The sequence below is a fragment of the Bombina bombina genome, chromosome 6 (genome assembly GCF_027579735.1).
Source record: "Bombina bombina isolate aBomBom1 chromosome 6, aBomBom1.pri, whole genome shotgun sequence".
Classification (NCBI taxonomy): Eukaryota; Metazoa; Chordata; class Amphibia; order Anura; family Bombinatoridae; genus Bombina; species Bombina bombina.
In genome coordinates, this window is record NC_069504.1 from 375,922,869 (window position 1) to 375,935,353 (window position 12,485).

Below are 12,485 nucleotides of genomic sequence, written 5' to 3' on the forward strand. Positions count from 1 at the left end.
CTCTAGACACCTACCTAGGAATCTCTTCAACAAAGAATACCATGGGAACAAAGCAAATTTGATAATAGAAGCAAATTGGATATTTTTTTTTTTATTATTGTGTACTCTGAGTCATAAAAAGAAAACTTTTGGGTTTCATATTCCTTTAACTCTATTGCCACATTTTCTGAATATCTCTTTTAGTTTACTTTACAAACTCTGTACTTCCCTCCAGTGACTTTTGCTAACACTTACATCCAGATGAAACCATGCTGACAATGATAGACGTGGAGGTACTGGAGCTCTGAACAAGAACAGTGACCAATATTCCAACAACCAAGCCGGCCACAGGGTTTGACAAGATGGCGTTATCTTTAAAAATGTCCCCAGCCACCTTTCCTGCAAAGCAATAGTTTATTTGTTGAATTCTTCTTAATCAAAACAAGTGATAATGTAAGCTCATATCTATCAATAATAATTGTTTTCATTATAATCATATGCAGTATAATAAAATATATATTTTTTATTTTTTTTCAACATCAGAAAACTCCCAATTCTTTGCTAGTAAACATAACCTGGTTTGAAATGCATCTAAAGGTTCATCACCCTGTTGTGTTGCCTGTGTGAATATGTATATTTCATACTGAGTGTTCTTTTTAGGGACAAAATATGTTGTCAGTTTATACATCATTGTATGTGCCAGTGGTTGCAGAAAAGGGGGTCTATCTATCAAGCTCTGAATGGAGCTTGATGCCCCGTGTTTCTGGCGAGCCTGCAGGCTCGCCAGAAACAGCAGTTATGAAGCAGCGGTCACAAAGACCACTGCTCCATAACCTGTCCGTCTGCTCTGAGCAGGCGGACAGACATCGCTGGAAATCAACCTGATCGAGTACGATCGGGTTGATTGACACCCCCCCTATTGGTCGCGAGTCTGCAGGGGGCAGCGTTGCACCAGCAGCTCTTGTGAGCTGCTGGTGCAATGCTGAATACGGCAAGCGTATTGCTCGCCGTATTCAGCAAGGTCTGGCGGACCTGATCCGCACTGTCGGATCAGGTCCGCCAGACTATGATAAATAGAGGCCAAGGTATCATAAATGTCATACACTTTATCTCCAGCTAAATGGAGCAGTAAAGCTTTTTTACATCAGTAACATCCAAAGCAATAATTTTCAAATCTCTGAATACATTTTAGCCATCTTAGGCCTACAGAGCTAAGTTCAAACACAGGGAAATTGTATTCATTACATGCAGCTATTCTTGTGGTTATTGCAGCAGGTTACTCACTGTTTGCTGAGCCAAAGCAATAGGGTTGAAACATAATCGTCGTCACCAATAGTGTTTGTAAATCCAGGTAATTTAGAAATATATCTGACACAATATCCATGTATACAACAATTTCACAGTAATTAAGAGACAGTTTAGCATTAAATGTGATGAGGTTACCTCCTGCCAGCTGGAAGGCAGAGCTGAGCACATCTAAAGAGCAGACAAACAGATACAAGAACCCAAAAAGCAAGGGAATCTTCAAGAGGGACATGCACATAGACACAAACTTCTTGCTTCCACGCTCTGTAAAAAAGATCAGAAACATTTTGTTTCAAAATGATTTCCAGATACTTTCTGGTCCTAACCTGCAATGCAACAGTCTTACATAGGGTGAATTTAAGAGTAGAACATTTAACATCAAACTTTATTGAGAACAAGCCTAAATTCTAAACATATAGGGCCAGATTATAAGTGGAACGCAAAATATCGCTTTTGCTAAAACAATATTTGCTCACCACTTTGTAATACCAGCGCACGCAAATGTGCACTGGTATAACAGGTGAGGTGCAATGCGAACGCGACCTCATAGCATAGCGAAGGGGCTAAGTCACGCAGCTATGGGCAGCAAATGTAAACAAATATGTAAATGCTTATGTGTATATACATATATTAATACATAAATATATATGTATATAAGCATATATATTTACAAGGAACACACAGTTCCCATACACCACAATGTAAAGGCACTTTTCAGTGCCGTTTTTTTTCTAACACACCACAGCCACCGACTTTAGCCCCCAACAACTGCTAAAAAAAATTATTTTTAAAAACAACACACTTAAGTTTGGGGACAATTGGGGGACATTTAGAAAATTAACCAGAGGTCTGATCTCTGGTTAATTTTCGGGGCGCTAATTGCTACCATGAGCTTGTGGTAGCAATAACCAGCCACTTGTAATGGCTGGTTATTTATCATGCGCCCGCAAACTGGCTCTCGATAATTTAGTGCTCCACTTTTATCCTAAATTAAAGCATATTTTTTCCTAAATTCAACCCGTTTTTCTTTATTATTTTTACTTCCTGATCACGTTTATTTTCCAATTGAAATTCTGGCCGTTAGGCGGCCGTGAATCGACGTCATCCGCCTATTTAAGGCTCTGCGCATGCGGCAAATGTTGATTCTTGACTATTATCTCAGACGCGTGCTCCTGATTTGCACATGCGCATTCGATTTCGGACAGACTGAGCACTTAACACTGAGGGTGAACACAGTCGGTCCTTGTGAACGTGCATTTGTGATACGTATAGAGCGGGTGGGACCTATCTATACGACAACACTGAGGAAGTAGAAGATGGGAGGAGTCAGCATGAGAACGGTATTAAAATAATATGTTTTAAAAAAGGCAAAAATAAATCTAATTAATAGAAAACAATATAGCAATGTTAATATGATACTGTTATACAATGCATTGATGTGTTCTAAAGGGACAAAATTTACTTTCACTTTAAGCAAACTCTGTCTCTCAGAAACAAGTCTTGCACACATACTGGCACTAGCCCCATCTTTCCTCTCGCCTTCCTTTCCCTATCTATTTCCTTCATTGCCTGTTACTTTCAACCATTGTCCTATATCTATTATATATTGTCATTGTCAGGGTTGACCAACCTTTTCAAATCAAAAGCTACAATTAAACAATTATAACATCCAACAGCTAGGTGCTGTACATAAGCAGATGCCAGATGTCAGATGACAGGTGTGTAATACGGGGGCCAGAGTATTATGTTGAATAATCTTGGTGCTAATCCCTTTTGCTCTGTCACAATTAGTTGCCTGGGTTGTTTATTTTCTTACCAGGCTTTCTTTGTATGGTCACATTGGTCAGGTCTTTTTTCTTCTTGGTTATGCTGTCTCTACCTGACTGTATTTTACCTTTGTGCCTTGTTGTTGCTGCTTTTCCCTTACTTGCTTTGGGCTAGATTACAAGTGGAGCGCTAATTTATCTACATAGATTGTATATGAATTTTAGAAATGTTGATATATTACTAATTGACAGTCATCAGGTATAGTTTACAAGTGCTGTCTGTGTATAAATGTTGCCCCATCATGCCATTTAAAACAATTAAACATCCAGCATTTAATTCTCTCTGGCTGTACCTGACTTCTGTAAATCCTCCAGGACATAATTTGGATTCTGCCATGGTTTACTGGGAAGTGTATCAACTTCAATTCTTTCAACTCTTTCATGGCATCTTCCTGGACTTAAACATCCAATGTCTGAGTGTGTTAGTGCTCCAAGTGTACTTAGAGGATAGGCAATGGGACCTGGGATTCCTGGAAGAGATGATAAAAAAATATGCAGGTCTTAGAACTGACTGTTTTCCGATAAATAAGAATTTCAGTCATGCGTACATAAAGTTGCATATATTGAGATTTTTAACCTTTCTGTATATTGCAATATTTGGAAGAGGAAACTCAATCATAACAGGTCAAAACCAAGTCCTCAGGTACAGCAAATTAACATTAATTTACTTCTATTATCCCATTTGCTTCATTCTCTTGATATCCTTTGCTGATAAGCATATCTAGATAGGTTCAGTAGCTGCTGATTGGTGACTGCACACAGATGCCTCGTGTGATTGGCTCACCCATATGCATTGCTATTTCTTCAACAAAGGGTATCTAAAGAATGAAGCAAATTAGATAATAGAAGTAAATTGGAATATTGTTTAAAATAGTATTCTCTGCCTGAATCATGAAAGAAAAATGTTGGGTTTAGTGTCCCTTTTAAACTACATAGAGTGAGCACATGTGAGTCAGCAATGACTCATGTCTTTATAGTGGCACAGCTGATCATTTTAGGTTCATAATTAATAAGGGAATTCTGGGATTATGTCAAAATGTCAGTATATTGGTAAGGAGTATACTGAACATGAGATTTACATAAGAATCAAACCCAATGTGCAAAATGGAGATACCCAGGTGGCCCTCGTTTTACAACGGTTCAATTTACACCGTTTCAGAATAACAACCTTTTTTTCCAGTCATGTGACTGTTATTGAAAAGCATTGAGAAGCAGTGCATTTATTAAAATAGCCAGTTGGTGGAGCTGTCCGCTTGTGTTGCAGCAAAGCCAAGCAAGCTGAAATGAATCAGTTTAACCAGACCTGAGCTATCGAGCAGATTTCAAAGGAACAAGATCTTCCTGTCTATAACTCAGTCCAGATTGTAATGCATAGAAAGAAGTGTTTGCAGAAAAATGCAAGTGAAGTCTGTGCTGTGTGATTATTTTATTAGGTTTATAATGTTGTTTAGCAAATGTTTTTGTTCATTTAACTTAGTTTAATTATATATTCTGTGTTGTGTGATTATTTTATTAGGTTTACAATGCTGCCTAGCATTTAAAGTCTTAATTTCAAAGCTTTTAAAATAATGTATTAGGTGTTACTTATGACAATTTTGAGAGGGACCTGGAACCTATCTCCCTCACTTCCCAGTGACTTACATTATAAACTGGGTTTCAATTTACAACTGTTTCAATTTACAACCATTCCTTCTGGAACCTAACCCTGGCGTAAACTGAGGGCTACCATAGTTGCCAACAGTCCCTGATTTCCAGGGACAGTCCCTGGATTTTGTTGTATGTCCCTGGATTTTTTTTGTCCCTGAAAATCTCTTTTGCACAACATTTGTTGTTTGCATATATATATATATATATATATATACACACACATACACACACATACATATATACAGATAGATAGATGATAAATAGATATAGTGTATTATTTAAATATAATTCATTCCTAATGGAATATTATTATTATTATTATTATTGAATGGATTCACATATTATTTGTCTTTCTAATTTTGATGCTGTGTTGTAAAAATAACCATATGCCCAGAATGTGTTCCAGAGACTGGGTAGGTGTAAGAGCTTGGTGCTGTAATCTGTATAATAAACTATGGATAAGTCTAAATTATACTATTACTTTCAAATGGGTGCGTTTTGATTGCAGAACTGTGTGGGCGGAGCAGTTGAACAGTAGGTCGTCAATACTCCAGTAACCCGCTTGCTCTGCTGCAAAGTGTCCCTGGAATTTTTTTGGAAATGTTGGCAACTATGGGCTACCTGTACTAGTATAAGGCTACATCTTATTAAAATAAAAGATGCAGAGCATTCCTGTAAAATGTTGCTGTAATGCATAATAAGAACTACAAATTAGATTAATTCCTCCTCTAAAAGGCCTGGAGTGTGTATCATTATAAATGTCTGGATACAGCGAACATAAGTCTACGTTCATGACTTGGCACAAAGAGGGAAATATTGGCTCAAATAAAGATTTATCACATTTTCTTGGATACTACTAATCTCATGTTACTGCTGAAACTCTCTAATAGCTAGAGCACGTTCACTGTCTCATTCAGACTAAAGTATGATTATTAATTTGGATTTACCATATTCTAGGGAGTAAGGTTAACCCCTTTGACTGTCAGAGTGAGCAATCAACAGGTTAACAGAACACTGTGACCAAGCAGCATTTTAACTTTACGGAAATGTTGCTCACATGTTCACAAGCACATTCATGCCTTGTTTTGTTGGAATCCTTCTGAAAGCAATGCAGCATTATTATAAGAGTACTTTCATTATGACAGAGCGCCATATTTTTATTTGCATACTTTCTGAGGCAGCAGCCTCTACTGAGCATGTGCAAGAGTTCACAGTATATGTGTATATGAGTGTGTGATTGGCTGATGGCTGTCACATGATAAGTAAATTATAAATGTGTCAGAAAAAAATCTACTGCTCATTTAAAATTCAGAATAAGGGATATTGTATTGTTTTTATCAATCACTTGTTGATTATGCAATTGTACCGCATTAAACTGTCCTTTAATAGTCTCTCACAAAGTTTAAGATAATTAATGGATTGTGGGTAATATATTCTTTCAAGGAGAGCTCATACATGCAGTATGTATTTTTTGGGCCTTTGATATAAGTGATGTAATGGTTGTAATGGGCTGCCGCAATTAAATTTGGGCCATAGCTAGTAAAAGACAGAAATTATTAACCTGTATTTTGTTCCAGGCACTTCCAAGACCAGGAACTTGCACAAATAATCTCCCATTCATTTCTCCTTGAATTTTCTTGGTACTATAATTATTATTAAATTTGAATGAATAGACCTTATGTGTCATTATAATATCACATACTGATGCTTAGAACAGATAACTATCTTATTAATTACATATTCTGTTAAAGAAAAACAAACACAATAACAGAACTATTTGGCGGTACCACAGTAATTAATTATGGATAAAATATATTGAATGTTACTTATAACATATTAGCATAACAAAATGGTGAGGGATAGTTTGCCTACAAAACTTGCAGTAGTTTTACTGTATCTTGCTGATCCATATTGTTAAATAATCTGTACACATTCAATATCCTTGAATTTGGTTCAAGATCTCAGGTTGGCTAATACAAAACTGTAATTTATATAATAACAAAGGTTATAATAGTTAAAAGTGCATACATACATATAGATTAAAACAGCTATTAAGTAAAAAAGCTATCTGTAATATTTGAATGATATCAGGGTAAAGGGTAGATACCAGGAGGAATCAGCAGCTCATATAAAAGGGAAGGTCCAAAGATTGCAAAATCAGTATCACTCCTGTAACCTGGAGTAATCAGAACATGAAGCTTGGACCTTAAAGTGCCACAGATTCATTAAAGTACTAAATTAAAAAAAATCCTTAACCCAGAGCACAAGATTAAACTTTACATGGGGAAAACAGGTATAAGTGTAAAGCGGTTTATTTACCTTGTTCACAAAATTACCTTGTTCACAAAATACAATTTTAGTTTAATTAGGGGTGTAAATTGTTGTCCACTGGGGATTGGTTCATGGAAACAAGATCTGGAATCAGTGAGTGACACTTCTCTGGCAGCCAATAGGACCACAGACAGTAAACCAGATATCTTACCATGCAATACCTAAACCATTGGAATCTTCAAATGGACTCAACCCCAATAGAAAACAGCATTGTTGTTAACACTAACTCCAGCAAATAAACAGTGGCTCTAATGTCAACAAAATATTTCTTAGTTTGACAGCAGATAGTTCAAGTGAAATTAATATGATTGATAGCATAACACTTGGTGTACTGGCTTCTTGCCCTCTCATGCATAAGCTGCCATCTTTCAGGACACATTTACTTCTCCAATAGGACAGTCTAACAGCGGTACACAGAATTGTACATTCCACCAGTTAAACCCTTGGTGGTACTGAACAATGAATATGTATTCAGGTATAGATTTTCTAGTATTGGAATTAATGGATATATTTTAAAGGTTGTGTGAGAGATTTGTTCCTGGTCTCTATAATGCCTTTAAATAGTAGGCTCAAAGAAGTTTCTGTTTTGTGGTGGTTATGGTGGAACTAATATTGGTAGCCTAAGTAGAATGTGTTTTGTCCCAGGTCTTTGAATAATAGCTATTAGACTATTTAACAATTCCTTGTAGGTGGACAGCATACTTGTTGTTATCTGGGTTAGGAACACTTAAAAAACTGCATTTCTGTTTATTTAGAAAGTGTCCTCTGTATTCAATGTTGATTTCCCTTCCAGGGGCCTATTTAACAAAGGTCTGTCGGACCTGATCCGACAGTGCGGATCAGGTCCGACAGACCTCGCTGAATGTGAAGAGCAATACGCTCTCCGCATTCAGCATTGCACCCAAAGCTCTTTTGAGCTGCTGGTGCAATGCCGCCCCCTGCAGTTTCGTGGCAGCAGGGGGGTGTCAATCAACCCGATCGTACTCGATCTGGTTGAATTGCGGCAATGTCTGTCCGCCTGCTCAGAGCAGGAGGACAGGTTATGGAGCAGCGGTCTTTAGACCGCTGCTTCATAACTGGTGTTTCTGGCAAGAAACACTCCAGAAACACGGGCCCTCAAGCTCCATCTGGAGCTTGATAAATGGGCCCCCAGATGTAAATGTGGGAATTATTTAAATTCAAAGACTGAAAGTTTCGGTATAAAAATTACTGTACTATTGTAAAGCATCAATAATTTATTTAGAAACATCCTTAAAAATGAATTGCAATGCTCATGCTACTAGTATTCAAATACATAATAAATCAACCAACGGTACCTCCTTTTTATATACATATAAGTTGACAAAGGGTATTTAAGATACAGGGGCCAATCTATCAATATCTGTCTGACATGATACGCTGTAGCGTATCATGTCCAACAGACATCGCTGAATGCCTACAGCATACGCTGTCAGCATTTAACATTGCACAAGCAGTTTACCAGAACTGCTTGTGCAATGCCGCCCCCTGCAGATTCGCAGCCAATAAGCCGCTAGCAGGGGGTGTCAATCAGCCCAATCCTTTAGGATCGGGTGGATTGATGTCCGCAGCCTCAGAGGCAGCGGACCAGTTATTGTCTGCTTCATAACTGCTGTTTCCAGCGAGCCTGAAAGCTCGCATGGACACAGGGGCATCAAGCTTCATTCGTAGCTTGATAAATTCGGCCCCACAGTCTCAGAATTTGTTGATTCACATCTTTAACCCAATGGTATAAAATACTTGTTTTGTACATGCAACCTTCACCGGTGGTCAACTCAGCCGCAATGCAAATGCACATTTTTCAAATATTTAAGAAACTATTTCATTAACACCTATGCCAGACTCTTATGATTAGCTACAATATTTTTCTTAATGGATTTGTTTACTATTTTATTTATATAATTATTTATATAATTATGATGAGAATCCCCAGATAATTTTGCTAGACCAGAGACCTTTAGATTATTGGGCCCTAAATGTAAAGTACACAGAGAAAGAATGAAGATACAAATAATGTTATTCAGAATAAAAACAGCTCCACAATCTTATGCTTAAAGGGACAGTCTACACCAGAAATGTTATTGTTTTAACCCCTTAATGACCACAGCACTTTTCCATTTTCTGTCCGTTTGGGACCAAGGCTATTTTTACATTTTTGCGGTGTTTGTGTTTAGCTGTAATTTTCCTCTTACTCATTTACTGTACCCACACATATTATATATCGTTTTTCTCGCCATTAAATGGACTTTCTAAAGATACCATTATTTTCATCATATCTTATAATTTACTATAAAACATTTTATAAAATATGAGGAAAAAATGGAAAAAAACACACTTTTTCTAACTTTGACCCCCAAAATCTGTTACACATCTACAACCACCAAAAAACACCCATGCTAAATAGTTTCTAAATTTTGTCCTGAGTTTAGAAATACCCAATGTTTACATGTTCTTTGCTTTTTTTTGTAAACTATAGGGCCATAAATACAAGTAGCACTTTGCTATTTCCAAACCATTTCTTTTCAAAATTAGCGATAGTTACATTAGAGCACTGATATCTTTCAGGAATCTCTGAATATCCATTGACATGTATATATTTTTTTTTAGTAGACAACCCAAAGTATTGATCTAGGCCCATTTTGGTATATTTCATGCCACCATTTCACCGCCAAATGCAATCAAATACAAAAAAATCGTTCACTTTTCACAAATTTTTTCACAAACTTTTGGTTTCTAACTTAAATTATTTACAAACAGCTTGTGCAATTATGGCATAAATGGTTGTAAATTCTTCTCTGGGATCCCCTTTGTTCAGAAATAGCAGACATATATGACTTTGGTGTTGCTTTTTGGTAATTAGAAGGCCGCTAAATGCCACTGCGCACCACACGTGTATTATGCCCAGCAGTGAAGGGGTTAATTAGGGAGCATGTAGGGAGCTTTTTGGGGTAGTTTTAGCTTTAGTGTAGTGTAGTAGACAACCCCAAGTATTGATCTAGGCCAATTTTGGTATATTTCATGCCACCATTTCACCACCAAATGCGATCAAATTAAAAAAAACGTTAATTTTTTCTCAATTTTAGGTTTCTCACTGAAATTATTTACAAACAGCTTCTGCAATTATGGCACAAATGGTTGTAAATGCTTCTCTGGGATCCCCTTTGTTCAGAAATAGCAGACATATATGGCTTTGGCATTGCTTTTTGGTAATTAGAAGGCCTCTAAATGCCGCTGCGCATCACACGTGTATTATGGCTAGCAGTGAAGGGGTTAATTATGTAGCTTGTAGGGAGCTTGCAGGGTTAATTTTAGCTTTAGTGTAGAGCTCAGCCTCCCACCTGAAACATCAGACCCCCTGATCCCTCCCAAACAGCTCTCTTCCCTCCCCCACCCCACAATTGTCCCCGCCATCTTAAGTACTGGCAGAAACTCTGCCAGTACTAAAATAAAAGGTATTTGGCCCTTTTTAAAAAAAAAAAAAAAAAAAAGCATATTTACATATGCTGATGTGTAGGATCCCCCCTTAGACCCCAACCTCACTGATCTCCCACCAAACTGCTCTCTAACCCTTCCCCTCTGCAATAATGGGCGCCATCTTGGGTACTGGCAGCTGTCTGCCAGTACCCAGTTTTGTAACAAAATGTGCCTTTTTTTAAAAAAAATTCCCTTTTACAGTATTGGTGTTTTTAACTTTTAACCTTTTTTTTCTGTAGTGTAGCGGTTCCCATCCGCTCCCGCCCCGTGCACGCGCCCGCCCACCACCCCCGTGCACGCGCGCGCTCCCGTGCGCGCCCCCGTAGCTCCCGCCCCCGATCCCGCCCCCCTCCACTCCACACTGAGCACCGATGGCCGTCCACCCGCCTCCCACGTAAGCTCCCACCCACCAACGATACCGGCCACCGATATCCGGTGCAGAGAGGGCCACAGAGTGGCTCTCTCTGCATCGGATGGCCAAGGGGGGTTATTGCAGGATGCCTCCATATCGAGGCATCACTGCAATAACCGGAAAGCAGCTGGAAGCGAGCAGGATCGCTTCCAGCTGCTTTCCAGACCAAGGACGTACGCCACACGTCCTCGGTCATTAACTGTATTTTATTTGAGGACGTGTGGCGTACGTCCTTGGTCGTTAAGGGGTTAAAAGAAAGATAATCCCTTTATTACCCATTCCCTAGTTTTGCATAACCAACTCAGTTATATTAATACACTTTTTACCTCTGTGATTACCTTGTATCTAAGCCTCTGCAAACTGCCCCCTTATTTCAGTTATTTTGACAAACTTGCATTTTAGCCAATTTGTGCTGACACCCTAGGTAACTCCACAGTGTTAGCTATATGACACACATGAACTAACACCCTCTAGTGGTGAAAAACTGTCAAAATGCATTCAGATAAGAGGTGGCCTTCAAGGTCTAAGAAATTAGCATATAAACCCCCAAGGTTTAGCTTTCAACTAAGAATACCAAGAGAACAAAGCAAAATTGGTGATAAAAGTAAATTGGAAAGTTGTTTAAAATTACATTCTCTATCTGAATCATGAAAGTTTATTTTGTACTAGACTGTCCCTTTTATGAATTTCAACTGTCACAGCCTCTGTCAGAGCAGTCATTTTATTAAAAAAAATAGCTTTTTCCCACCGCATGCCTTATTGAAAGTATTAAAAACATTAAAGGAATATGAAACTTTTTTTTTCTTTCTTGATTCAGATAGATAATACAATTTTAAACAACTTTCCAATTTACTTCTATTAGCTAATTTTCTTCATTCTCTTGGTATCCTTTGTTGAACGAGCTGTAATGCACTACTGGGAGCTAGCTGAAAGTCAATTACAAGTTGCATATATTTGCACTCACTAATCAGCAGCTTCTGAGTCTACCTAAGTGTTCTTTTCAACAAAGGATACAAAAGAACAAAACAAATTAGATTATAGAAATAAATTTGAAAGGTATTTAAAATTGCATGTTCTACCTGAATCAAGAAAGAAAAAAATTTGGGTTTTATGCCACTAGCAGGTTAGCAGTAAGCATTATGTGTGCCTTATATTGGTGTTTTGGGAAGCTAAACTGATTCTAAATTTAGTACCATAAAAAGTATCGGCTAGACCTGCAAAAAAGCTGCGTAAAACTCAGTAACGCAGCCCCATTGATTCCTATGGGGAAATAAAATGTATGTCTACACCTAACACCCTAACATGAACCCCCGAGTCTAAACACCCCTAATCTTACACTTATTAACCCCTAATCTTCTGCCCCCAACATCGCCGACACCTGCATTATATTTATTAACCCCTAATCTGCCGCTCCAGATATCGCCGCCACGTACATTATACTTATGAACCCCTAATCTGCTGCACCCAACATCGCCGCCACCTACATTATATTT

The 12,485-nt window shown here is 38.0% G+C and overlaps 1 protein-coding gene across 1 annotated transcript in view; it reads right to left on the minus strand.

The window, feature by feature from the left end:
* The window catches only part of SLC34A1 (solute carrier family 34 member 1), a 121,321-nt gene that overhangs the window by 87,264 nt on the left and 21,572 nt on the right, over window positions 1-12,485 (minus strand). Inside the window, 3 exon segments of the mRNA XM_053719272.1 lie at window positions 235-378; window positions 1,423-1,548; window positions 3,404-3,580. Coding sequence (XP_053575247.1) covers window positions 235-378; window positions 1,423-1,548; window positions 3,404-3,580 — 447 coding nt within the window.